At 40.0% G+C, this 27332-nt stretch overlaps 1 protein-coding gene across 4 annotated transcripts in view; it reads left to right on the top strand.

Moving 5' to 3' along the window:
• Positions 1-27332, top strand: part of LOC146553313 (receptor-type tyrosine-protein phosphatase mu) — a 165115-nt gene that overhangs the window by 92334 nt on the left and 45449 nt on the right. For 3 of the 4 annotated variants that reach the window (XM_085253204.1, XM_085253205.1, XM_085253203.1), the window contains exons 10-16: positions 1218-1419; positions 3963-4065; positions 13835-14108; positions 16966-17002; positions 17761-17835; positions 19273-19408; positions 20651-20680. In XM_085253204.1, coding sequence (XP_085109330.1) covers positions 1218-1419; positions 3963-4065; positions 13835-14108; positions 16966-17002; positions 17761-17835; positions 19273-19408; positions 20651-20680 — 857 coding nt within the window. The remainder of the gene's footprint in view (positions 1-1217; positions 1420-3962; positions 4066-13834; positions 14109-16965; positions 17003-17760; positions 17836-19272; positions 19409-20650; positions 20681-27332) is intronic. The other variant, XM_085253206.1, reaches the window with a different exon arrangement.

Raw genomic sequence — 27332 nt, 5'->3', positions numbered from 1 at the left:
TAAACGAATAGAATTTATGTTCCATTGTTATTTTTGCTTTTTTTCAGAGGTGCTATAGGCATGTCTGTTTATGTCTTTATACGGTCATTTACCTCTGTCAGACACATCTAAACCAGTGTGGTCTGAAAACCGGGATATATATGGTCAAATGGGCCAGTTAATCTTCTTGGATAAGTTCTATTATTTGTTTTCCGTGAGTTATGTTATGGTTTTAAAAGCCTGCCCATATGCCCAGTGTTGACAAGTCATTCCAAATTCCTCTCCTGTAAAGTTATGATATAGGATTTGGCATCACAAGCTCATTTTGGAGACAAAGACTAAATGAGAAAGCCTAGAAGCATTTCAAAACTTGATGGACACAAATTATGCAGCACTCCAAACTCCCTTTGTGTTCCTTAATTGGAATTATAATGGAGGTTTTCCTTTACGAGCAGAGGCATTTTCTTAAAGTGGAACTTTACAGTTATTCAAAATGGATATTAGCAAAAACACTCACCTTAATGCTTCCCTCCAGAGCTCCCTGCTTTCATTAATGGAGAAGGAATACATTAAGTATATTTTCTCTCTCCTTGAAACCACAAGCTTGCATCAGCTTTGCCTTAAAAATATGTACCTATGCTTTTACAGACAATACTAACCCATATAATGAGACAGCGTGTCTCCACAGACCTTTTGTACTTCCCTAATTTTGGAAATAAGCATAAAACCTTGTTGACAAGTCAGAAGCTCATGCACAAAGCAAGACCTTTCAAAAAATTGCTTGAAGCACTGGCTTTAGAATTAAATCCAAATTCCACAGAGCTTTTTTGCATTACATGTGCAAATCATTTCGTCTGTTTCACTGGTGGAAGGCAGCATCCATTTCTATTTGGTGAAATGATTGCATTATTTACTGTATGGGTATTCCTAAATAGGGTGGTAACTCAGGGTCACGCAAGTGAGGAAACGCAGCATGAGACTTTTAAAAAATGCTTCTTGGCATTTTAGACTTGCAGAAGGGAAAAAGACTGGAAAAGTATGATAACACACACACCGCGACTGGGATGCAAAACCGCAAAACGGTAAGGACGTGTACATGATTTAGCTTGGTGAGTCGCTTAAATGCCTAAAACGCAAAATGCGTTTGTGGTATGAATACCAATCTTATTCATGATAAACAGTGCTGAATGCGGAGTACCAGAGGCCACGGTGAGAATGTAAATTTTCTTCCTTCCTAGATTTCCTACAAAGCGGTGAGCTCCTTTGACCCTGAACTGGACCTCTCCAACCAGAGTGGGAAGGTTGTGAAGCTGGGTAACGAGACCACCCACATGTTCACAGGCCTTTACCCGGGATCTACGTATTCCTTCACCCTGCGTGCTAGCACAGCCAAGGGCTATGGCCCCCCTGTCATCACCCAGTTCACCACCAAGATTTCAGGTCAGTGGGGTCAACAGCAAGACCTGTTACAGTGTGGACGATGCCAAACGAGCAGTGTACTGCTTATTGCTTCTAGAGGTCTTATGTCAAAATGTGTGAAAGCAAAATGTTATTTCCTTTCACTCAAACAAACTTGGATTGTTGTGTACTTTGCATGTACTCTTATATTTTGTAGTTCTTTTTTTGTTCTAATTTTTGAAAACTGATGCTTTTTTTAATGTTTCATTTTGCAAATTGCCCAATTTAATAATTTATTTTCAAAAGCAAGCAAAATGCTGACAATTGCAAAAGCAGCATCTGATATAATGTAAATGTATATAAGCCAAGCTGATATAAAAACAGTCCCTACAGACATTAATGGTTGACTGTTTAAAATTACCGTTGTATGATATTGAAATAAAATGTTGCAAACATATTAAAACAGTTAAAAATGTAACACAACCTCATATACAGTATAATTGCTGTTATGCATGAAGGTACCGCGTGTATGAGGTTGTGTCATTCAGTGTGTCACAGGGTCAACTTCGCGCTCGTTGGTTTATTGCCAGGCTCGTGAAAGAAATGGATGCCTTTTAGTCAGGAGATTGATGGGAAACTGAGGTGCTAATCTACAGTGGGGCAAAAAAGTATTTAGTCAGCCACCGATTGTGCAAGTTCCCCCACTTAAAATGATGACAGAGGTCAGTAATTTGCACCAGAGGTACACTTCAACTGTGAGAGACAGAATGTGAAAAAAAAATCCATGAATTCACATGGTAGGATTTGTAAAGAATTTATTCGTAAATTAGGGTGGAAAATAAGTATTTGGTCACCTCAAACAAGGAAAATCTCTGGCTCTCACAGACCTGTAACGTCTTCTGTAAGAAGCTTTTCTGTCCCCCACTCGTTACCTGTATGAATGGCACCTGTTTGAACTCATCTGTATAAAAGACACCTGTCCACAGCCTCAAACAGTCAGACTCCAAACTCCGCCATGGCCAAGACCAAAGAGCTTTCGAAGGACACCAGGAAAAGTATTGTAGACCTGCACCAGACTGGGAAGAGTGAATCTACAATAGGCAAGCAGCTTGGTGTGAAAAAAATCAACTGTGGGAGCAATCATCAGAAAATGGAAGACATACAAGACCACTGATAATCTCCCTCGATCTGGGGCTCCACGCAAGATCTCATCCCGTGGGGTCAAAATGATCATGAGAACGGTGAGCAAAGATCCCAGAACCACACGGGGGGACCTGGTGAATGACCTGCAGAGAGCTGGGACCAAAGTAACAAAGGTCACCATCAGTAACACACTACAACGGCAGGGAATCAAATCCCGCAGTGCCAGACGTGTTCCGCTGCTGAAGCCAGTGCATGTCCAGGCCCGTCTGAAGTTTGCCAGAGAGCACATGGATGATACAGCAGAGGATTGGGAGAATGTCATGTGGTCAGATGAAACCAAAGTAGAACTTTTTGGTATAAACTCAACTCGTCGTGTTTGGAGGAAGACGAATACTGAGTTGCATCCCAAGAACACCATACCTACTGTGAAGCATGGGGGTGGAAACATCATGCTATGGGGCTGTTTTTCTGCCAAGGGGACAGGACGACTGATCCGTGTTAAGGACAGAATGAATGGGGCCACGTATCGTGAGATTTTGAGCCAAAACCTCCTTCCATCAGTGAGAACTTTGAAGATGAAACGAGGCTGGGTCTTCCAACATGACAATGATCCAAAACACACCGCCCGGGCAACAAAGGAGTGGCTCCGTAAGAAGCATTTGAAAGTCCTGGAGTGGCCTAGCCAGTCTCCAGACCTCAACCCCATAGAAGATCTGTGGCGGGAGTTGAAAGTCCGTGTTGCTCGGCGACAGCCCCAAAACATCACTGCTCTCGAGAAGATCTGCATGGAGGAATGGGCCAAAATACCAGCTACTGTGTGTGCAAACCTGGTAAAGACCTATAGTAAACGTTTGACCTCTGTTATTGCCAACAAAGGTTATGTTACAAAGTATTGAGTTGTATTTTTGTTATTGACCAAATACTTATTTTCCACCCTGATTTACGAATAAATTCTTTACAAATCCTACCATGTGGATTCATGGATTTTTTTTTTTTTCACATTCTGTCTCTCACAGTTGAAGTGTACCTCTGGTGCAAATTACTGACCTCTGTCATCATTTTAAGTGGGGGAACTTGCACAATCGGTGGCTGACTAAATACTTTTTTGCCCCACTGTACTTCTAAGTCAGGACTATAAATTTTATTGTGTGGGTGCATAAGGTGAATGTGTTCACAATCTCTGGGGATGGATTATAGGACTTTATATTGTATATTCGTTGGTAAAAAATTGAACATTATACAAAATGGTTTTACATTGTGGTTTCAAAATGACTACATTATCTTGCATTTTATAGCCATGTAAAGCTAAATTTGTTACAGTTATACATTTATGTTGAATTTGTAGCAGGATTTATGCCTGATGAATGCATCTCCTATTATAATATTATATTGCATATTATATTATAAACTAAAACAAAACTTCTGCTTGGTTTCCTCTTTAGCTCCATCCATGCCAGCATATGACCAGGAGACCTCTCTGAACCAGACAGACAGCACAGTCACTGTGCTGCTTAAACCCGCACAGAGCAGAGGTGCCCCAGTCAGGTAGGCTCTCACAATAACACCCACAAGCACACAGTCAAAAAAAAAGACAAAATGGCATATTAAAATATCATCAACAGCAAATAGCTATCAAAGAGCCTGTATTTATCAATGCCTCATCATGAAGGAAAGTTGCCAGGGAAATTCAGTACCTTACTTCATGTATCTGAGTTTGTTTGTTTGTGGATTTTGATCCTGTGAAAGAGAAGCACAGCCTTTGAAGATCAGAACAAAGCTGGGGTAGCCGAGCCTAGCTTCAGGATCTCTTCCCTTTGCACTTGTTTTATGTACCAGACTGCCCACCCGGAGTCATCACAGGCTTCCGGGGAAATGTAGGATTTTTGCCTGCTTGATGCAGCATTTATTAGTCATTGTTAAAGAAACGGTACAGTTGTTTTGTTCAAATGCCAAAAAGTCATGATTAGGGTTTATGCAGGCCAGTGCAGGGTTCTGGCAGGAGTTCATCTCGCTTGTTCTTCTGTTATTTTCCAATTGTATTTGTTTGGTTGTATTAGTGTACCTCAGCTCTGGAAGCCGGGACAATCAATTAGCCTGGCTAAGTGCAAAATTAAAAAATAATCTCCCCACTGGCAGGAACAAGATATTAAATGTTAATTATTGAGCTTTGGATTCCAGGCAGGTGGATGTAGCTTTGCCTTAAACAGATGGGTGCAGTATTGGTCTTTCCATCTATCTGCTGAGCTCCTTCTTTAAATAGTTAGTACTGGCCAACTGTGTTGGGGGTGCACAGAATAATAAAACATCTGACTAGCAATGCCCAGGTAAGTTGCTTTGCCAGGCAGTACATCAAACACAACTGAACAGTGGGAAGCCAGAACAGGTTCTGTAAGAACAGGGGTAGGTTTGGGGTTGCTCACTGGATGCACGCACTGTCATGCACCCTTTAGAAGTATGTGGTGAATTAACATTCCAAGTTTTCCAAAGGAAGAACCTATTTTTTTATTTTTATTTTTTTTAGCACGGATTTATATTCTTGGCCAGTAACATATTGTGATTCCAGCCACCAGGACTGAGAGGAGTGAGTGGGAATGAACACTCGGGCTTGCTGTAAAACTCAATTTTACACCAACTCATCTGATTCCTTTAAAGATTACAGCCAGGAGATCTTTAGTCAGGCTTGTCAGCTCATGTTTTGCCGTATGTGCAGCTGCCCAGATTAATGCCCCAGCGCCAAACAGAGGGGTCTGAGCAAGAATGACAGAGTGATCACTTTTTAATTTTCTCCCAGGTACACTTCAGAAGGCCTTATGCAGGCTGCCATTCTTTCAGCTGAGTAATTACAAACCCCTAATTATAATTAACAGTGTGTTGTGAATTGGAGCTTCCATTCATTAGCATGCTGGACTCCTCTTTTTGTTTCCTGTTGGAAGGCATGTGCACCTCAGGAAAAGATGAAATGGATTGGGCTTTGGAGATAGCGACTTTAGTTTGAGACCCGTTCTGTTCTGAGCCACAACTGTGCAGTAATGCTTTAAAACTCGCACATTCAGTGCTTGTTAATTATTAAATACAGAGAAAATAGCGTGTTTTGATAGAGACGCTTAGTTTTAAGGATTATATATGTTTAATGAGTCTCAAGACAATCCATTAAAAAAATTCATCAGTAGAGTTCAGTACATGGCACAAATACACCTCAAAACTAATTGAGGAATCCTTTGATCACAGCAAAGCCTCTTCATGTCTAAACTTTAGAGGTTTTCAGGTACACGCTTCTATTCCCGCTTTCTCACTTCTCTTTAATCTCACAGGACGTAAAGGCCAGTGCACTGCCTGTTCTGCCTTCATGTGTGCGTCCAGTGCTTCGATAAATAAGAAATGCAAAAGAAAAGAGGTGGTGTAGGTTAGCAAACAGGGGAGATTATGATGCCGGTCCAAGACAAGATACTGGCAGGCTTTTGAAGGTGTTTTCCACCCCCAGCTCAAGTGACACACGATGCCTTTGAAATTTTAAGGTGACTTTAAAGTAGCTTCCATTCAGAGGAGTTGAGTTAGGCGGTCTTTTGGGATCTCCTGTCTGGACAGTAATGATAAATGTACTCATATGAGTCTCCCAGACTGAAAAAATAACAACCTCTCTAATCTCTTTTGGGTTAGAAGGGTGAGACGGCTAAGATGCGATTTAAAGTTGAGGTTCGTCGAAAGCTGCAAATATGTCCAAGCACCTGGAGAAACTGGAAGAATGGCCTGAAGTCATAAACTTCTGAACTTGGCTGATCCAGTCAGTCTGAGAGATTCTGTTAATCAAGGAGTTAAATTTCACACTATAGTTACTTATTTTTGCGCTACTGCTCATGTTGCAGGAGTAGCCATCTTTTCTAGAGTAGTGGGTGGCTCATTTTGAAATTGAACACTTTATGAAATCAGTTTTAAAGCCCCTGTGAAATAAGGATTTGACAAGGGACAACACTGATCCACAGCACTACAGAGCAAAGCAGCACGGGGCTTGATTTGATAACGCAATCTTGCATGCTGATTGAGTTTAGGAGGTAATAGAGCTCCCGACATTTGAGTTTCTAACAGCAGATGTTTTGCTGTAATACAGGAAGGGGGAGCGCTCTGGAAGATCACACGATAGGTTAAAAAGGAAGACATAACAGACAACAAATGTCCATTTCACTTCAGCATCCTGCAGTCATGCTGACGTCAAATCATATTTCAGATGGATCTGGGCAGACGTTGTCACTGCTGAGGGAGGCAGTCGATTTTTCATTTGTGTAATTGCTAATCGGTATAACATTTCCAACTTGGAATTTGCTTCTAATCTCTGGGGATGACACGCATAGCCGGGAACAATTTTTACCAGAGGGGACACTGTTTCTTTAAGAGGATTAGCGAACTGTCTATCAGTCATGTCGTGTTAAACTAATGTTTGCAATAGCCCCTCGTCAGGGCCAGAATACGCCTCCTCACACCGTAACATCAAAATAGATGTGTACATGTTGATGCAGACATAAGTGATTTGAGATGCTTTCCTTATCATTCATGCCACTAAATCAGTCCTCTCTTTCTGCCATAACCTTTGCCTTGAGCAAGCTTAAATGCATATGCATAAACAGAAAAATGTATAATATATACAAATTTCAGTTCCATATTAAAGTAGGCCGGGTTCCCATATAGTTTTTACCCTGTAGCATCAGATTTTCTTTACTTCACCACGGCCTGAAATCAGTTAAAGGATTTTCTACAGTACTAAAATAAGCACTAACTTTCTTTGATCACAGCAGAGCAAACGCTAATAGCTGTGCCTAAACATGACACAACTCAGCGCTTTTTACGATTTAATGGCAAATGTAATCTATGGCACTTTCTAATTTGTTTGCTTTATAGCTTTATGGACACCAGGGAAATATAAAAAGTAAGAAGACAGGGGTACAGAGGAAGGATGCTGGGTCAGGAGAAGTGTGTTACTTACAACCACTCTTAAATCAGACGTATACTGTAGAGCCAGCCGATTAGCATTAGAGTGAGAGAGACAGTGATTGAAATGCTCCCCATACCCCGTTCCCTCAACTACTCAAACTGCCCAGAGTTCTCCCTTTATCAGCCCACATGAAAAATAAATCAGAGTTTCAGGTCACAATCCAGTCGATTTCGCCATAATTGGTTGGCGTCACATGGCGACAGAGCTGAAATCTATCGGACAGCAAGGCTGGAGGAGGCCTAATTGGTGTCAGTTCAGGTTGCAGTGCTACACCAAGAATACAGGTCTGCCCTGCCGGCCATTCTGACAGACCACTTTTAACGGCTTATACCATTCATCTGGTACAGCTTTTCACTTCATCCTTCCTTCTCTCTGTCTTTCCATCTTCTGTCGGAGAGTAAATTTCAATGGCTTTGGCATTAAGCATCATTACGCTTGTGTTGAATACATTTGAGATGTCAGTCAATCCATCTGTGGCATTCTAAACTTTGAGGCAAAGATCAGCTGATTAGGTTGTGGTATCCAAAGGTCATGCCACTGTGAAATTACAGCATTTTTATGCTTTCCATGACTGGGGTTGTTGGTCTGTACACAGGCCACGCCAATTCTTAACTTTTTAAAGTACGTGGACTCAAAGAATTGGTTAGATTTTCATAGTAAATGTTTAAAGTTTGTTTATGACTTTGCAAAACAATTGTTATTCTCAAGAATTCAAGAATTTTTACTTACTATAAAATTTCACACAAATGTCCTGAAACTTGAACTAAACTACTGTGCAAAAGTCTTGAACTGCACCTAATTTCTTCATATTTTGCTTCCACAGAGCAGGACTTCCTTGTAGTTTTTTTCCTAATTCCTTTTTTTTTTTAATGGTTTTGTCCAATCCCTCTCCGTGATTTCTAAAGGTCTTTTAAAGTTTTTCATTGAACATTGGCTGGTGTTTCACTCATTTTTAGTCCAGCCCTCATACCTGATCATTTTTGGATAAATACTTTTCGGGGGGGTTAAAACCATCTAGCAAGTACTAAAAAGGATCCTAACTCAACGAATGAATGACAGTTGTCTACATGTAACAGACAACTTGGAAAGGAAACCATATAAAATGTTATATTTAGGTACTTTATCACAGAGAGCCTGATGGGGGAAAACATGTAGCTTGTTGCAATTGATTTAATGGAATCTACAAAAACTGCAAATCATAACTTACATTGACAGACTTAAAATGTCATTTTTTGCACTAATAAGGTGATTGCCAAAGAGCTATCAGCTGGCAATTTTTTTTAATCCCAGCATGGTGTGCACTGTGTCCTTAAAAAGTTTGAGGAAACTGGAAAGTAGAAGACAAAACAAGTGACAGCCCTAAAACTTAATTTCCAGGAAAAAAAAAATTCAAATCCTTAAAAGACCTGACACAGGACCCGAGACATGGTTCTGACCTTCAGTTGATTCGTCTACTGTTCACCGTTCGTCAGAAAGGGCCTCAGTAGCAGGGTGGCTGTCAAGAAGCCATTCTCATGGAACGGAAATGGGGACAAAATGTTTGAGGTATACCAGATTGCACAATAACTGGACTGACAATAAGTGGCAACATGTCTTACGGAGTAATGAATCCAAAATTGGCATTTTTGGGTTAAATTATTATCAATATGCATGGGGGAGGTCAGGGGAATGAGGTACAACACAGAGTGTCTACAGTCATCTGTAAAACATGGCAGAGATGCATTTCAGCCAATGGTTTGGGGGATCTTGTCAAAACTGATGGAATTATGAAAGCAGAAAAATACCATCAAATTTTCATCTACCGTGCAATACCATCTGGAAATCCACTGATTAGCAAAGCCTTGATATTTCAGCTGGCAATGATCCCAAACACAATTTCAATGCAATAAAAGCATACCTTGATAGAAAAACACAGAGCATGGATCTCAACAGTATTGAAGCAGTGTGGGATCATCTTGACAGAGAACGCAACAAAAGGCAGCCAACATCCAAAGAAACATTTCAACTGTCCTTCAAGAAGCCTGAAGGACTACTTGAAGAAATGACAGGAAAGCTTGCCTTTGAAAATCCAGGCCGTGTAGAAGAATAAAGATGGTCATACCAAAAATTGACTTTCAAGTTTGTTAGGATTAGACAAACTTTTGTCCTTTGCCTATACTGTAATTCCATTTATGCTTGCACCTGTACCAATAAGTCATTGCACCCATTTCTCATTTGTCTGGAAAAAAGTGGAAAAAAGAAGGCTGGCCCTAAATTTTGCACAGTACTGTAAGTTAATATGATAAAATTGCAGTACTGCAACATTGACTACTTGTAGCTTTCATACTCTTTCCTGTCACTTTGGGATTTTAGTTGATCAAGTACAAAGAGAAGCGGACGTATCCTTTAATATGTCAATTAAGCATTCAAAATGAGCATATATTAATATTATACCCCCCTTTTTTTTTCTTTTTTTTTTTTTAAGTACTTGGAGTACTTGGGCATTTTGCTTTAAGTGATTATACTTTAGTAAATGATTTGAAGGCCCCTTCTATCATCAATGTGAATGCAAGTTTCTTGCAATTCCCCCAATTGGTATATCAAGAGAGACATGAGCTACAAAGGATTTTTGTTCTTGCTACCAGAGCCATAGTTGTTCATCTGTTGTAGTTTTTTCGGTGCTCATTCATGTCATGCCAAATCAAGGAAATGACTAAATCACTCTGGTCTGTCAAAATGATTCATGATGTAAATTGTGAACTCAGCATGAGGTCACAAGGTGTCAGCTGCTCAAGGGCATATTTACATGCTTGCACTAATTACAGAAAAAAGGTTTTTAGAACAACGTGTATTTTTGCCACCATTAAACTCATGAGTCAGTTTTGCATTTAAGCCGTTGCAGTGAAAATGGTATAGTAAGTGTTCTACTTTAAATATTTTATAGCAGGAGAGCAGTTTAGCACTGACACTCTTTTAAGTAAAACCAGTAAAGGAGGTTTTATTGTCTCCATCAGTTACAGAGAAGAACAAAACTGTTTTATTAAATTGCAAATGTATTGTGCGCTAGATTTCGGTTTCTTGGTGCTGTAAATATTCTGTGGAGAAGAAGCACTGAATTAGATTTCCACATTACAAGAGTTTTTACCCTTGGAACCTCATAGCCTTTGGCACTTGGTATTTTGCCTGAGGAAAGGAAACCAGTTCTATTCATACTGTGCCTGTCATTAAGTCGTAGCACAGCTGCATCATCATATCATAAGGAGCCACCCAGGGAGAGCCAGCGCTAGTTTTTTGTTTCACTGTCTGCAGATTGATTTGGAATATAAAGTACTAATATGAGCGAGCTGAGAATCAGTGTACATGCTACAGCAAATATTTACTGTGAGTATAATGTGTTTTATTTCTCCAAAGGAAATATGCAGACGTGCAGTCCTTCATGGGTTATGTCTTTAAAAACAGATAGTTATCCATCTTACTTGATGAGTAATGTGACTGACAGCAGAGATAATTAGAGATTAAATTAATTATATTTAAAACTTCATCGTCCTATTATAGTTCAAATCAAATCGACAGTGTTCTGGCTGAGGCTTCCATGAAGTCTAATCATTTATTTCTCTGCTGTTCTGCAACTACTTAAGTGGCTCCCGTGTACCGTCTCCACCTGCCCTTTGACCTCTGCTCTCAATAGGGGACAGTAATTAAAGCCTGATTTCTCCTGCAGACTCTCAGCAGGATTAAATATTTCATCACCTCCCAACCCAGTGCTAAATAGGAGAGCTCCAAGGAATTGGGACACACCCACTAAGAGCAGAGGGGGATTTTCTAATGACACAGCAAGCATCTTATGATAAACTATAGGGTTAAAGAGCACATGCTGTACACACAAAGGGGATACTTAATCATCCAGTACCAACCGCGGGGAACAATTGATCATCTCCAGGGCTGTTTGTACTGCAACTGCACAGCTTAAGAGTACAACCACAACAGTGCAGCTATTTTTCTTTAAAAGATATTTCTTTCCACTTGTTGTTCCTTAGCCTAGATTATTACATGTTCAGGGTCACCAAAGCTTTACACCTCGGTAGGCACTAATATTTCTTATGGCACAATGCAACTGAATAGATAAATTGAATTCACTGTTAGATGGTTATGAAGGCTTCAGGATGATTGTATTTTTCATATAGCCTTTTTAGTTAGAAACTCTTTTTAAAAAAAGGCAGATTAGTAATTTATCATTTTCTTATCTCAAATTCTAATCAATTAATATTTCATCTAGTATTGTAAGTTTATGCTTGGTTAGAAAGCTGTATCCAAAGACTGCAGTGCCTTGCATAACACTAACTGCTAATTAGATAGTAACACATACATTAAAACATAGCCCTATTATTTCAGATGCATTAAAAGGGTTCTGAAATGCACTGACACTATACAAATGCTAATGAAGTCCTGTTCAGCGACTCAAATAAAGCTGCATATCAAGTTCACTCTATCTACAGTGTTGCTACTTTCTCATGGTAACCTTGGATAACTGATCAGTGGTTTTACACAGTGGGATTCCTAGACTTCCAGTATAGAGGGGGCAATGAATGCCTTTCAAGCACTGCAAATGTTGACTTCAAAATAGTCTAATTAAATTCTAAATGAAGTCAGATGGCAGACAAAGCAGGTAAAATGAAGAAGGCAAGGAAGATTTGTGCTACCAGATATAAACACATCATATGGATATAGTTTACATGTCTTCAGGTATAAAATGGGCTCTTAGTTCTTGCACCAACATACTGTGCGTATACTCTGTCCTCGTTTACAGTGGTTTCTAGATTCTGTGTGAATTGTTAAGTGTTTACGTCCATTGTTTTCTGCATTGCAGTCTTCAGTCATAGCTTTCATCACCAGCCTTCAGTGGAATAACACATGTGTTAAATTGCCTGTATGATGGTCCTTGCAGGAGAGCATGTACAGTAAGGAAAAAACCCCACAAACTCTAGAAAACAGTGTGGGACTCGTGGTCCTGTTTAAACAATAGGCAAACGATTTATTTATGTATTTATAAACACGATGCAGTTGCGAATAAAAGCTCTTAAACCAGCTCCGCAAAACTAGAGCTCCACCATATTTCATTCATTTCTGAAATCCTTCATTCATAGAGCACACAAACTTTGCTCCATCGTCTGTGATAATGCGTTGTTGGTTCTTTAGCTCTTTTGCAAATGGATCACTAGTTCCCAATCATGGCTGGTTATTCTGCGTGGCAGCTGTAAACAGACTCTTTGTCACTCAGCGACTCAATGGATTTAACAGGTCGTCCACTTCAGATGCGCGATGCATACTAACATGAACGTCTATAAGACAGTCAGTCTCCCCCTCAGGCTAAGTGGCCGGCTCGGAGACAATGTCATCCCTGTCAGAGTCACAGAGGGCTGCAGGTTTGATCTAGCTAAACACAAGACTTGGATGGAGAGGAAATGGAAAGAGCCGTTAACCTTTTCATTTGCTGAATAATGAAAAGGCAAATAAATGTCCCGTGCCACCGCTCATTTCTGTTGGCCGGTATTTTTCAGTCTTTTATGTTGACTTCACTTTTAAGAAGGGATTTATATAAATAGAGTTCTTATTTAGTCGAGAAAAACAAGTAATTTATTGCTGTAGCCTTTACACAGCAGGCAGACAATCAATTAGTTGTAAATATGCTTTAATGCATTTGTAATTTATTAAATAACATTAATGGTATTGTTACTATAGCTGATTGCCCACATGTAAATGCATGTTGTGCTCACTAGTTTTACACTACATCACTAATTAATAATAATTGTAATGATAATCATAGTCATAATCATATTTATAGTAATATATCTATATATATATTCATAAATGGCATATTAAGGAGGACTAATGTTATATGAACTAAGTCCTCGCTAATACTGTAACTTACTGATACCTTAATGCTTAATAGTGTGACATTATAAAGTGCTATTAATGCATTTAAGTAAAAGGGAATGTATACATATCTGACAGACATTGCAAAACCAGTGTAATATTAGTTTTAATCCAACAGAAGTTCTATTTAAATAACTTGTTATATAATTAAAGTTAGAGAGGATAAGAACTTGGTTTGCATTACATAAATCTCTTATTTCTTGTCTAAATGAGTAATGAGTAATTTCTGGAGACTCAGTTCGCTCTGAGATTTGGAGCTTTGCAGCATGCATGTTTGTGGCTTTCATAAAGAGACAATTTTTACACTTTATAAAGCAAACTGGCAAAGCAGAAAACTGTCTGTATTGCCAGTTGAATTCTACAAGAGCCTGCTTGGCCCAGTGGAGTATGTTAATTTTGTTTGTCCTGCATTTTCAGTGCGTACCAGGTGGTGGTGGAGGAGGAACGTCCACGCAGAGCACGAGGGACGGCAGAAATTTTGCGCTGCTACCCAGTTCCCATTCACTTCCAGAACGCCACGCTTCTTAATTCACAGTACTACTTCACTGCTCAGTTCCCCGCTGCTGGCATCCATTCGCCCCAGCCCTTTACTGTGGGGGACAACAAGACCTACAATGGGTACTGGAATGCCCCTCTGCTGCCACAGAAGAGCTACAGTATATATTACCAGGCGGTCAGCACAGCCAATGGGGTGGGTGGCTGTCATTTCTTATTATTTTATACAGCATTTTCTGCACTATAGCTAAACCATGGCTCTAAATTGAACTTGACTGGCAGTTAAACGTAATCAAGTCCTGTAATGACGACAATAACGTGCCTGTGTTTGTGTATTTCCATCTTACCAACAGCAACTAGATTTTTACATCGTGGTGTTACTACTTTAAGGTTGGGATGAGAATTAATCAAATATTAGTTTTCAATAGTGTATACAGTAGTTACCTAAAAATTACTGTTTTTGTTAACCTAAAATTAGTCAATCATACACTTTATGAAAAAAGTGTCACAAGAGTTTCTCAGCCATACAAACCTGAAGAAACATGAAGGTCCGTTAGCACAATTTTTGTGCTGATGTTAATATTTGGACCTTTGCAGTTACTGAGTCTATGGAGCACTGGCAACTTTTACTTACTATCCTCCTCAGCGCTCTGTAATCCCTCTGTAATTTTACACGGTCTCCCTCTTTGTAGGGTTGTTAAGTTGTTGAGGTTCTTTCTTTAACACTTTTACTTTAAAATTTAAAGCTGGTTGTAAAATATCTTGGAGGGAAAAATATAATAAATGGACTTGCTGCAAAAGGGTCTGAATTAAATTTGAAATGACCCATTCCTTGAGAAATGTATATAAAGACAGACTGCGTGGCTAGATACCTGATTTTATACCACTGTGCCAATGGGACTGAAAGCACCTGAATTCAGAGATTAAGAGGGTGTAGCTCAATATTGGCCTATATTGTGTATCTACAGTAGGATCTATGGGCTATGATGTTGCCATATTTCCACAGTAGTTCAGAACAAGCAAACCAAACACTGGCTTAGAATGGGACTTTTGCATTTCTCTCATTTTTAGCTACCACCATAGGTTTTCCCGAATGCTTTGAAGTAAAGGTGGAAGGTGAAGTGAGAGGTATTCAGATGGATTTGCAAGTTGAAGCTATGCTGCTTGAGTACTGAATACTTTTACTACCTCCTCCGACCAAAGAATGACTGAAATGAAATAAAAATTCGAACTTGTGAAATTCTTTCTCCATTTGAAGCCTTTATGCGACACAGTGCCCTGCCTTGTCTCAGTGCACGCACAATACGCTTAAAGGACGCACAAACACAACTAAACGCTAAAGACAATATAACGATCACTGCCTAGGTGATTCAAAGGAATTAAGGTACTAAGCATAGTAACTGCTCACGTTGGCAAGCACATGCATGGCAACCTTGCCATTTCACACAGCTTCTGATAGGTGCTGCAGTACTCTTGTGAGTTTACTAACGACACTTTGTGTAGTCTTAATGGTCCGCAGCAGGGTCAGGCTTGGAATGCAGAGCTCTGTGTTGTGACATGCCTCCCTCCATTCCTGTGGCCCTCTTCTCCTGCCTTTTGCTATGGAGCTCTATGCCAAATACCAGACAACTCTTTGATCAACAGCATTTAAGAGCGGCAGTTGTCCCAGTGGCAGTTAAGTGTGAGAGACAGGGAACAACAATAGGGGCTACCAATCGTACAGGTCGCAGCCTCTGTCATCAAGTGGCATTTGGCAGGGCTCTCCCTCGATGGAGCCGCAGCAGACAGCTCAATGGCAACTTCAAGAGCCTTGCCGATTGTGGTCCTGAATGAGAATCACCATAAACAGTCTCCTTGAGAAACACCAGCGTGTCTTTAAGGAGGCAATACAAATAGCATGTGAGCCTGGGCTGAATCCAGTTAGAAAGTTTTGCTCTTGAGAGTAAAGCACTGGCAGTCTGAAACCTTCCAGGGTGAATCAGTGAGTCGGATGTATTGTCTGACGGCGCTCTTCTTTGAACAAACAAAATGATAGCGTCTGTGTTGATACAGCATAGAGCTCTGTCTCCGTAATGGAGACATCTCTGACATCATTTTTACATTCAATGTTTTGATTCACAGTGGGCAAATGCACTCTCTTTTATTAAGCCTTCACTGTCAATAGATGGTCCTAGAAGCCTTTATTAATGTCTGATGATTTTGGTATGATTTGTTTGGGCCTTTTAAACAAAATTAGCACTTAGAGAAGGTGTGCGCCATCCATACCTAGAATTTTTTTCAGCCTTCTGTTCAAATAAAAATCAAATGTGACTTGCAATGTTGCCTTTAATGAAATAACCATCTGATGGCTTAAAAGCCACAGTAATGGGAATGCACATGCACACAGGATCACATCTTTCTTTCTTCTCCTTATTATGCCTCTCATGGCCTCCCTCCCATGTGGGTTCATTGCTCATTGGACAGTTTGGCCGGGACAACACAGGGACACAGCACTCATGTCTTTTGTGCTGTATTACTCATTGCCTCCCTGTTCGTCTCATGTCCCTTTTCTTGTAAACCAGAATATTGTTGACAACAAATTTCACTGCCAACAGCGAGAGCAGTGTTTTCAATTTCTTTTTCTTTTTTTTTAATGTTGTTGAAGGCTGTTGTCAGAGCTGGAACTTCATTACATATTCAGAAAGTCTCCCTGACGTGTCATTTTTGGAGCTCTGCATGCTGGGTTGGTGTCGCTTGTCACAGGGCTCTGGTTTCTCCACAGTGGCTGACCACCTTGAGCCGCAAGCTGCCGACAGATCGCTGTTGGCTGACAAATCAGCAGCTCAGCACCACTAATCTGTGCTGTGGGCCCTCTCGCTTAACTGCGTTTTGTGTCACAGTCATTGAGCTCAACAGATGATAGGGGACAGCATGGAACTGTCCTTGCTGTTTTGTTGTAACTATGGGTTCTTACATAGGTGTTGTTGCTGCTGTAAGTCTGTCTTTGTGTGTGCGTCTCATAATAACCTATTTCCCCATCTCTTTTCCTCCTTTTTATTTATCTCTTGGTACAGGAAACCAAAATCGACTGTGTGCGAGTTGCCACTAAAGGTAGGACTAGATCGGTTTGTGTGAATAGAGATGTTTACGACATGTACTTCCTAACGTCTCTTGCATTTGAATTCTGGGAACTAACAGAATTAACGTGTGTTTTTTTTTTTTTTCTTTCTAAATGACAACAAAAGTGTGAGATGAGACAAAATTGTGTGATAAATGTAGTCAATTTATCGATTGAAGCGTGTTTTCCGTGACTTGGAGGCAGCCTGTGTGCCCACGGAGGTCTGTAGGTACTTAGCTATGCTGCCTCAACGTCCTGCTCCACACATTAGGGGTGATGAAGTCTAAGCACCATTGATCTGGGAGCAGAATTGATAAGGCCAGAGGGAGCCGTAGTCACACTCTGCTGTGGGCCGTGGGAGGTCCTGTCACACGCCCTGACAGTCTCTTATATTGTGTAGTTTGCATGCAGCCCTGCTATAGATTTCTTGGTGGAGTTCCAGATGTCTCCATCTACATGGCTCAATAGGCAAAAGCCAAAGAGTTCATGGGCTGTGGAATTTTATCACCTGTAGAAATATGCTTTAGTGCCCTACATTAGACTCATAAAGATATTACAGATATTAACCTTTGTGAAATTATTGCTTCTGCAGACTTGGTGGAACAAACTAAAAAAATCCCTGCTGTTACTGCTATTTAGTGTCTTTCATGGAGGTGTTGCATGATGATGGGACTTGTGTTCAGTGTGGCCTGTTTCTCTTTCTTTGTCTCTTTTTACTGCATGCCCTCCTGGATCCACTGACTATACACAGCCGCCATACTCGTGACTCAGCTCACAACCCCGTACATCCGCATCGTCCCAGCGCCCGGTGACAACCAACTAACAGGTCCGTTATTCTCTCCACAGCTTGGTAGTAGCGCTCTGGATTTGAATTCAAGGGTGGGGGCACTCATGATTCCCTCAACAGGAGGGGGGGGGCAACAAGTGGAATGTTGCATGTGTGCATTTTTTTGTTTATCGTCTTACAATTTGCATAAAGTCATTATGATTAAATCAAAGACTTGACGACGTTGCCTTCTACCTTCATCTCCTCAGAATTACTGGACATTAAAGGCCCGTTTGAGGTGCGATTGTCATTTGATGTGTCAATGTTGGGAGATTTTTGACAGGAGTTAATCCCCTTTCATGAATATTTCTCATTATTTCTGGGAGATTAAGGGAGAGTCGGTGCTGGTTGTTGCAGCTGTGACAACTGCAAACACACAAAAGGAAGCTCAAGTGAAACTATTTAAATTCTGCTCAGTTTTTTACTTGTTGGTGCACAAATCGCCCAAGTTCACTGACAGCACAGAGTTGCAGTAGGGTGACGCACAGCCCCCGCGGCTCTATCGAGGATTTGTCACTGACGGCGAGATTAGCCTCTAACGGTATATTGGTACAAAATCAGCTCCATCAATCCAGACATGATGATGTCACCCGTCTTGAAATCCTCCACAGCCCGGGCCTTAAAATTGTATATTTTTAAATAAAGGCACTTGGTGGCTGTTGATAACGACACACCAGAGGAAGAACAATATGTCACAGCCGGCCCGGGATGGATATTTAACTTTTTGATAGGAAGAGAAAATGGCAATTCTGGAGAGAGAAGGAAGCTCACTCTAAGATATTTGACATAACAATTTGTCATTCTAAATTTACCTCTGGTGACAAGGAATAATGGTGTTGTTGAGGTGGACAGTTGTGATTCTGGCAGCATTGCCTTCTGAGTGCTTCTTATCACTTCTCAAGGAACAGATGCTGTTAAAAACAAGCTGTTTTCTCCCACATCTTCCTCTCTCTTTGTGCCTCTCGTTGTTGGCTATCTCCTTTCAGGCTAATATTTAATGTTTTTGTTATTTCAGTCATTTTTATCTTCTTGGGCATTATCTTTCCCGCCCTGCGTCTTACATTTTTCTACAGCCCAGCAACCATTTGCCTCAAATGTGATTAACCAAGGGTAAAGATGGTATGCACTTATCTCTCTCAGTGCAGCTTGATCCACAGAGCGCTGATGTCCACTAAGGGCAGAGCTAGAGGTGGTCTTTAGGACAATAGGGAGTCACTTGCTGTTAGGATTAGCATTAGTCTTTGTTTGTACTAATATTTATGGTCCTTGGAATATTGGTGCACTGATTCCACACTGTCAAATCAGTGAGAAGATATACTGAATATATAGATTAGTACTTGGGTATTGGCTTAATGTGGCACAACATAAAATGGTCACGAGATGTGCTCGAATCTGTGCTCCATTTGTTTGACTCTTATCCATCACTGTGTTTTTCAGGAGCAGCCACTCATAAGCCTGATGCAGTGGAGCCCGAGAAGCAAACTGACCACACCGTAAAGATCGCAGGGGTCATCGCCGGTATCCTCCTCTTTGTCATCATCTTCTTAGGAGTGGTGCTGCTCATGAAGAAAAGGTAAGCTTTTTTTTTCGTCCCCCTCCCCCCTTTTAGTTTTTGAATGACTATTTCAGATTTGTGGAAGTGGCTGAACTTACTTGCAGAGCACCAACAAATAAGTAGTTTCAGTTTCATCAGTTTGTATATTTTTCCCTCAAACAGTAGCATTGTCAGTGTCGTAGTAAATAATTAATTTGATTATGTTGATACGCCCCATTAAGGCTGTTTACAGCCATGAGATACAGTGTGCCATGAAAAATTAATCCGTTTCCACGGCACCCTCAAACAAATGTGCAGCGCCTCAGTGACACTGGGATGGGAAAGAAATATGTTTTTGAGTGCCGTGGTACGGAGAGAGGCGTGAAGGAGATAAGAAAGAAAATGTGATGAAAGGCTCAAAATCAAAGAGGATGGCCATATAACTGAAGGCTAAGTTTACATTAGCCCCGGACCCAATACTGGAGAGAGGTCTTCTGTACATATCCCAGCAATCAGGGGAGCTAAAGCTCAGCAAATATCAACCCCCTTTTGTCCACGGCGAGGCTTAAAATAATACAGTGCCAGTTTCTGCAGAGATTTCTTCATTCCCAAGTAAAACTTATTGTGCGTTGCATATAATTTGTCCTTTTGATATGAAATTGCATGTCTCGAATTCAAGTCTAAAGGTCAGCACATTAGATCAAGTAGATGTAGCTGAGTGGGAAGACATAGTTATGCACTGATATAATCACTGTGTTTCATGTTTATTTTTGACGGTAATATAAGATTCTTCATACAGCAGGGCCTTTCTGCGTAGCACAGCAATCAGTGGGTGGGTGTGAAAATCGGCACACAGTAATGGAATTGTTTTCAATTAGCCTTAATCAAACCGGAGATGGAGATGACTTCATTGGTTGAATTTTGTGTAATTTACCGTTATCAACAGGGAATCAGAGTTGTGTTTAGACATTCAAACGTCTCATTAAGTTTCAACCTTGGAGGTCAGATATGGTAATTTTTTTTATAGGTGTATCAAATTATGTGTTCATAAAAGGGGGTTTTGGTACTGTACTGAGACCCCTTACCAAAGCATGACATGACTCCAAGCGATCACCTTTGCCCTCACGATCACTAGTTTACCTCCACGTATGCCACCATATCTGATTTTGTTCATTTCTTCTCTTTTTTCAAACATTAATATATTTTTACTTTTTCTTTCCTTTTCATTCCATCCCCTCCCCTCCTCCACTGCTTAAATCCTACCACCACCCCACTCGGCAGAAGAACCTATCACTCCTACACTTACTACCTGTAAGTAACCACTTTGTGTAATGTTAGTGCCATGCTTCTCACCCACACACTGTTTCCCATGCATGCAAAGAGCCATGTCATCCTCCTCCTGCCCAGAGCTATTACAGAGGCCCAACTGTAATCTCTGCTGGAGGAACGGAGGACGCCACTCCAATGCATCTCCACACGATGAACAGATCACAATGTATGTCACATTGGCTCAACTTCTGATGAAAAGAAGAAAGACACGCCTACACCCCCACAAAATAAACCTGCCACAGAGATGTTATTGCAGACATAGTTTCTGCCAGATTTATAAGGAGTTTGTTTATCAAATGATGATGAACTTAACTGCCTTAATGATTGTACTGCTGCCGAACTCATCTTGTGAAAGAGAAGAAAAAAAAAAAATCAATCCAGCACCACTGCTTTTTTTTTTTTTTTTTTTTTTTATTGAGTGTGAATTTTTCATTTGCCTCAAATGATTTCGTCTCTGTTGACTTGTCAAAGCTAGATTTCTTTTTCTTTTTCTTTTCTTTTTTTTGAAGTGCTTATCGCAGTGCATCTACACTTCAGTTGTGCCCAGAACTTCAATGAGCTAGTCCAAATATTTCACTTTTTCTAAACTTTTATATACTCTTCAGATGCAATTGATAACTCTGAGCCTGATTAACCACACTTGTAGTTTAATTACCCACAAATTTTGAACATCGCTAACATGTTGACTTTATCGATTTGGCTCCATGTGCATGTGATAATTTGTAGTATTCTTTACCCCCCACACCATCCTGTCACACTTTCATCAAATCATCTCAAATTTCTCATGCTTTTTCTCCCCCCCCCCCTTTTTTTTTTTTTTCTTTTTTATCCAGCATGGTTTTTGGACCTTTTTTTATTTTGCGCAACCATCCCATTGATTCTATGGTGATGGTGGAGTTGTGTCTTTAGCTAACAAGATGCTTGCATCACTACAAAAAAAGCTGATGTGATCATAGAATATCTCTCTATTCTATTTCAATGTCTCCGACATCACAAAACAATAACTGAAGCGCGCCTTTATGCGCTCTTAATGTAACAGATGATTCCACATCACACTGCTGAATGGTAAAGAAGCTTATTCTGCAGCTCTGCTTTCCCTGCTGTAGCTCATAGGCTCCCTCTGTAGTCTTTGTGATGGATGCCGACTAATCTGTCTTGAGATGACTGTGATCAGAGAAGAGAATGGAGGCTGCCTCGCATCAAAGAAAATCTCAGAATACACCTGGAGATAATACAACCCTGAATACTCCGAGTGTCACTCATTTTAGATCACAGCTGTCTAGAATGGAAAGCCCCAATGACTTAGAAGAGTAGTGCCTTCAAAGCTGAGCGCACACATCGGCCAAAGCTAAGCAAGAAAATATTGGTTGCTGTGAAATCATCAAAATAGCAGTTTTGTATTCTTGGTATTTTATTGTTACTTACACGTGTTCTTCTCTTGGTTTGATGCACATTTTTAAAAGGAGGAGAATTTTATCAAAACAGCCGATTCCTTGCCAAAAAAAAATGTCAATGCAGTTCTTCAAGAAGCGTACAACAGAAGCACGTACAATGATTCATTGAAATGCTTCAATTAATCATTTTACATCAGAAATTTAGGATTTATTAGCAAATTTTGGTGATAGTGGTGTCATAGTGATGCACTTTATTGTGTTTGCTCTGATTGGCAGGTTCCAGGTCACTTAAATTAACACATTCCACCAGTTTACTGGATGTGTTTAGAAGACAGCCCATGTTAAAAGCTTTTGGAAAATCCCTTCAAATAGGCATTTTTTTCCCTTAGTGTTGATTTCTGTGGCAGTGAGGTGATAGTGGAATGCCAAATGTTGTGACTCCCCTCTAAAAGTGTCAAGATAACAACATGATATGAGGCTAGTAAAGAAGGATTAATGGTCCCCTTGAGAAAATGTGCTGTATATGCTGCAATATAGGCATACATAACACTAGAGGAAAAAGTTTTTTAATATAGATACAGAGAGAAAGAAAGACAGGTATACTTTTTTTTTTTTTTTTTTTTTTTCCCCCCCCCATATTTTAACTCTTTCGCAGGTTCATTGCAACAAGTACATCGCCTCTGCACAACTGCTACAATGAAACATCTACAACGCTGCGAAGGCCTCAGAACATTTTCTTACAGAATGCATATTTATTCTTCAGTTGCTAAAGAATATAATACACATTCAGAAAGTAATATTCACATGACAAAAAAATTAATGATTTGACTAACTTTTTAGTTTTTTGTTAACATATGTTATCGAAAGGTATAATAGGTCATCAGTTAAATGCATAAGGATTTTAAACACTAGGCCTTCTTTACTATGTGATGTGTGTGATGCAGCTGTGGGCAATGAGTAGCTGGTATTTAAAATGGAAAATATTTGAATCGATAGTACGGCTCCCAGTCTGCCCCCCTCCTGTGTATACCTTTCGTGTCATATGTCAGCGAAGCTAGAATGGAACAAAGCATTTCCCATGAGGGAAGTGCATATTCATGTCAGCTAATTGGGAAGAACTCTTAATTATTTATTTTTTTCCTGGAGTTATGTGAAAGCTGAAAGGTTGCATCTCACTGCTGAGGTGTTGTGTAGGGAGGCTTTATACGCCTCAAGCAGTCTAAGCCCAGCTAACAAACAAATATAACTCATATGCTCAATATTTCCAAGGTTTCTATTGTCAACTTAATAAAAGACTGCATTTTTAGACAACCTCCACTTGAGCAGTCTCTGAAATTCTGAAGTCTGCTATGAGCTTGCAACACCTCTACAATTGATGAAAACCATTAATGCTCTCATGCATTCATCAAAGTCTTTTAAAGGCATGAGAGCGTACTGCACTCGCCAAAATATGCACTTTAGGTATATTGCCAGAGGTGGCTGGGAGGGCTAACACGCAGCACATCAATCACAGTGCTCATTAGCAATGCGGTTACATGTGTGATCAAATATATGACCGTTCTTTAAACAAGTGGTCATACCGGCCGCTGTGGCTGCTGCTGGTGGGGACAGTTGAGATCAATTGGCGTGGTGCAATGAGGGTGGTTGGGTGTTGTTACACTGAGCATGTAACATGTGAAACTTAACGTGTCTCTTTACACTTCTTCATCGAAGAAAAAAGCAAATGACTGTTTTTAAACAATTAAAAAAGAAAGATATAAGTTTTATCTTTGTTACTATACAAATATATTACAATATATCAGTTTAATGTGCCAAACCAATGATAATCTTTAACTAAATATAACATCAAATACTGTGTTGGCGCTTAAATTTCAAAATCCACCTCACAAGCTGCACAGCCTGCCCTTTAGTTTTGTTTGCATAAAGCATTTATATTATTTTTTTTAATGTTGCTGCAATTATTTTATGACAGATTTTATAGTTTAAAATTTGATTAAATATTGTATCCAACTGTAATTCCCCTCAGTTCTACAACACAGTCTGCACCAAACGGCACAGCTCCAACAACAAAAATACTGATAATATGTTAATCTATCAATGATAATAGATGCATAGTGACTGTTTATTGTTGGTAAATAATAAAGCAACCTGCACGCCACTTTCCCTGCCAAAATACCAATCTGTCTCGCAACATTGTATTTACGAACGAGAGAGTAAGCTCTAAATAGTTGGTAGTTTGTTAAACTGTAATAACTATATGGATTTCTTCATACAGCAAAATGGGAAAGACACATATGGAGACGTATAAATCATTGTCCCAATTCTTCATAAATCTCATTTTTCATAGTCATCCCCACTGCACTCGATGTCAGAATAGGAGGCCTGCTAAATGTACAATGTATAACACAATGTGCTCAGGGCAAACACCTTCATTAAACCTTACAAGTCGAACATGTAGCAAGAATCACATTAATTGGTACAAGCCTTGCAGAGTTTTGCACCTACAAGCTCTGCATGTTGATGAGGAAGAGCACCTCGAGCAGGCCGAAAAGATGTCAAGCATGGAATGATGGAGTTTAAATGATAGATACATTATAAAACGCCGAGTCACAAAACATCTGTTCATCCAGCATAGTAAAAAATGGCCACTATAGGTTTTGGAAATGGTGTGAATGTAGTTTGCCTATTAAAAACTGGTGTTTTTTTTTGAAAATTCTAACAAATTTTTTGATAAACTGGTATATTTCAACCAGTGACAGGTGAGATGGATAAGTGGCTGGATAGATGGATGGGCTATATACGCTTTTCAGCTACAACATTAAAACCACCTGCTCAGTAATGTTTGTATCCCCTTTGTTTCACCTTACCATACCTTAGCAAAATGTAGGCAAGAGCATTGGCTGTGACGTTTAGATGTTTGCTGCAGTTCAGTTAAGCATGAGTTCAGAAAATAGCACAGGCTAACAATAACAATTTTGCTATTGTTTTCTGGAGAGTGCCTTTAAAAATAAAACGAATCCACTATAGTCGGAGTGGCTTGCTTGTGACTGGGACATTTTAGCGCTAGCAGAGTGGCTTGAGCTAGTAAATAAAAATGGCACACTTTTAGACAGCTGCTTATTAGCTTTGTTTAGGGCGCACCACCCAGCATCTAGACGGGCATTATGCAAATGTGTTGCATGTTGACGTAGGTCCGTATTAGGGGAAAAAAGGCTGAAGTGCTAATAGTGTTTTTAAGCATTATGTGATGTTTCAAAGTCCCATCAGTCGGACTTACTTTTTCCAGCACATCTCTCAAATACTTAATCTTGAGAAGTTAACACCTTGAACTCTTTGCCATGTTCATTCATATTAAGGGTCTCCTGATGAAAAGGGCCATTCATATCAAGGAATAGAGTTATGTAATGTTTGGATGTGTACTTTTATATATGCAATGGTAATGAGCTATTTGGTTCAGGTATTATGGCTAATCAGTTATATTTACAGTTGGTGAATATTTTTAATATACCCTTTTTTTTTTTTTAACCAATGATGTCTGCTTAGCCTTGAATGAAACCATTGAGATTAAGAATCTCTTTTGTAAAAAATAGCCTGTGCCCAGAAAAGCAGCAGTACCTACCATGTTTTTTTTCTAGCTTTATTTGTCATTATGTTGTTTTGGTTTCTGAATGAGTAGGAGCAGAAGCACCGTGTGCTGCTTCTGTGTTTTTGTTGCTTCATTCTTTTTTTAGTTTCTATAGATAAAGGGCCCCTTAGAAAATTTAATGAAGAGGCCCCGTCATTGTTTACGTTTTTTCGGACTTGATAGAGTAATTGAAATGAATTGTACATTCAATGAACAGTATTAAGTCTGTTTTTGATCCTAATACCTTTACCGATAGATACGACAACCTAATGGAAGTTTGCTTTGTAGATGAAGAGAAGTTTGAAATGAGACTCGGTGCAAACAGCTACCGAAATGCCCCCACTGGGTTAATCAAAGATGCTTCTGTTGCCCCTCCCAGCTGGATGTCAGTCAACTAAAACGTGCGCACACACTCATCCACCACGAATGTGTGTGTGGATCTTTTAATGAAGCCTTCTTTGTCCCAGTGTCAAAAGGTTTAGGCTGATCTGATGCTGAAATGAGGCCGACCATGCTGAGCTTGAGGTTTTGAAGCTCTTGTTTTAGAAGTCGCAACAGCGTCACCTCCCACAGAACACACATTCTGGCAAACATTTGCAGACATAAAATTTGTGCCGCGGCCTTTTTGTTGTAGCTGAACTCACGGAGTTGGGAGCTGTGCTCATTTAGATCCTAGATATGCCAGGCTTGTCATGTACTGAACCAAAGACAATCTCTCTAATGAGAGTTGCCTGATATAGTTACCTGGAGTGTTTGCACTGTCTTTACTTCTACAAACACCTCTGCCATCTGTATGTCTCAGCCCCCTCCCATATGCACATTTATTTTGGATTTTATTGTTGGGCATGCCTGCAAGTAATCACTATCATTTTTTTGTTGACATTGTTCCATGTGCAGCTTTACTCCAACTCTCCAGGGATAAAATAAATGGTCACATTCATCAACACCCAAAAACACTCCAATATACACTTCCTTATACTATCTCTCTCATCATATCAGGCCCTGTAATCTAGTCATCTATCATTAATTTTTCCCTTCTTACAAATGAGGAAACAATAGCATGCCAATTAATCTTCATCAAACACCCACGGTGCCTTGCAAACATCCCAGTATTGCTGGTGCTTTTCTCATTTTGGCACTGGAGTCTGTGCAGCCTCGTTTATCTTCAGCGCTCTCTCTTCAACTGTTTCACAGGCCAGGAAAGAGGAAATCCAAGATTTAGCAGGCTCAGAAATAAGAACAGTGATACAGTATTAAAACCTGGATTATAGTTGTTCTTAATAGTCTTCTCCATGAGTGCACACAGTGCCGAATCTGTCTTAATATTGCCTGGGGTATATGCATCCCCCTGCCATCCTCACTCTTCCTTATTGCAATATGAAGCTATAATGGGGGGGAAAAAGAGACAACACTGGTATTTTGTTCCCAGCTCTAATTGCAGATTGAAGACAAAAAGTGGGTCCAGCAGACACAAATGTCACTAATTTGTCACTTTGCTTTCTGAAGAACGGATCCACTATTAGCCTCACGTCGCGGGCTTCAGAGCAAATGACTGTTTGAAGGCAGTGGGGGCCTGTTGCCATATGGCATGAGACAGCGACAAAATTGAATAAAC

The sequence above is a fragment of the Mchenga conophoros genome, linkage group LG18 (assembly GCF_057382185.1).
Source record: "Mchenga conophoros isolate Kocher_MC1m ecotype Shallow Benthic linkage group LG18, M_conophoros_male_GT1.1, whole genome shotgun sequence".
NCBI classification, from domain to species: domain Eukaryota; kingdom Metazoa; phylum Chordata; class Actinopteri; order Cichliformes; family Cichlidae; genus Mchenga; species Mchenga conophoros.
Note: the sequence above shows the minus strand (reverse complement) of the source record. Positions and strands in the feature narration are given on the sequence as shown.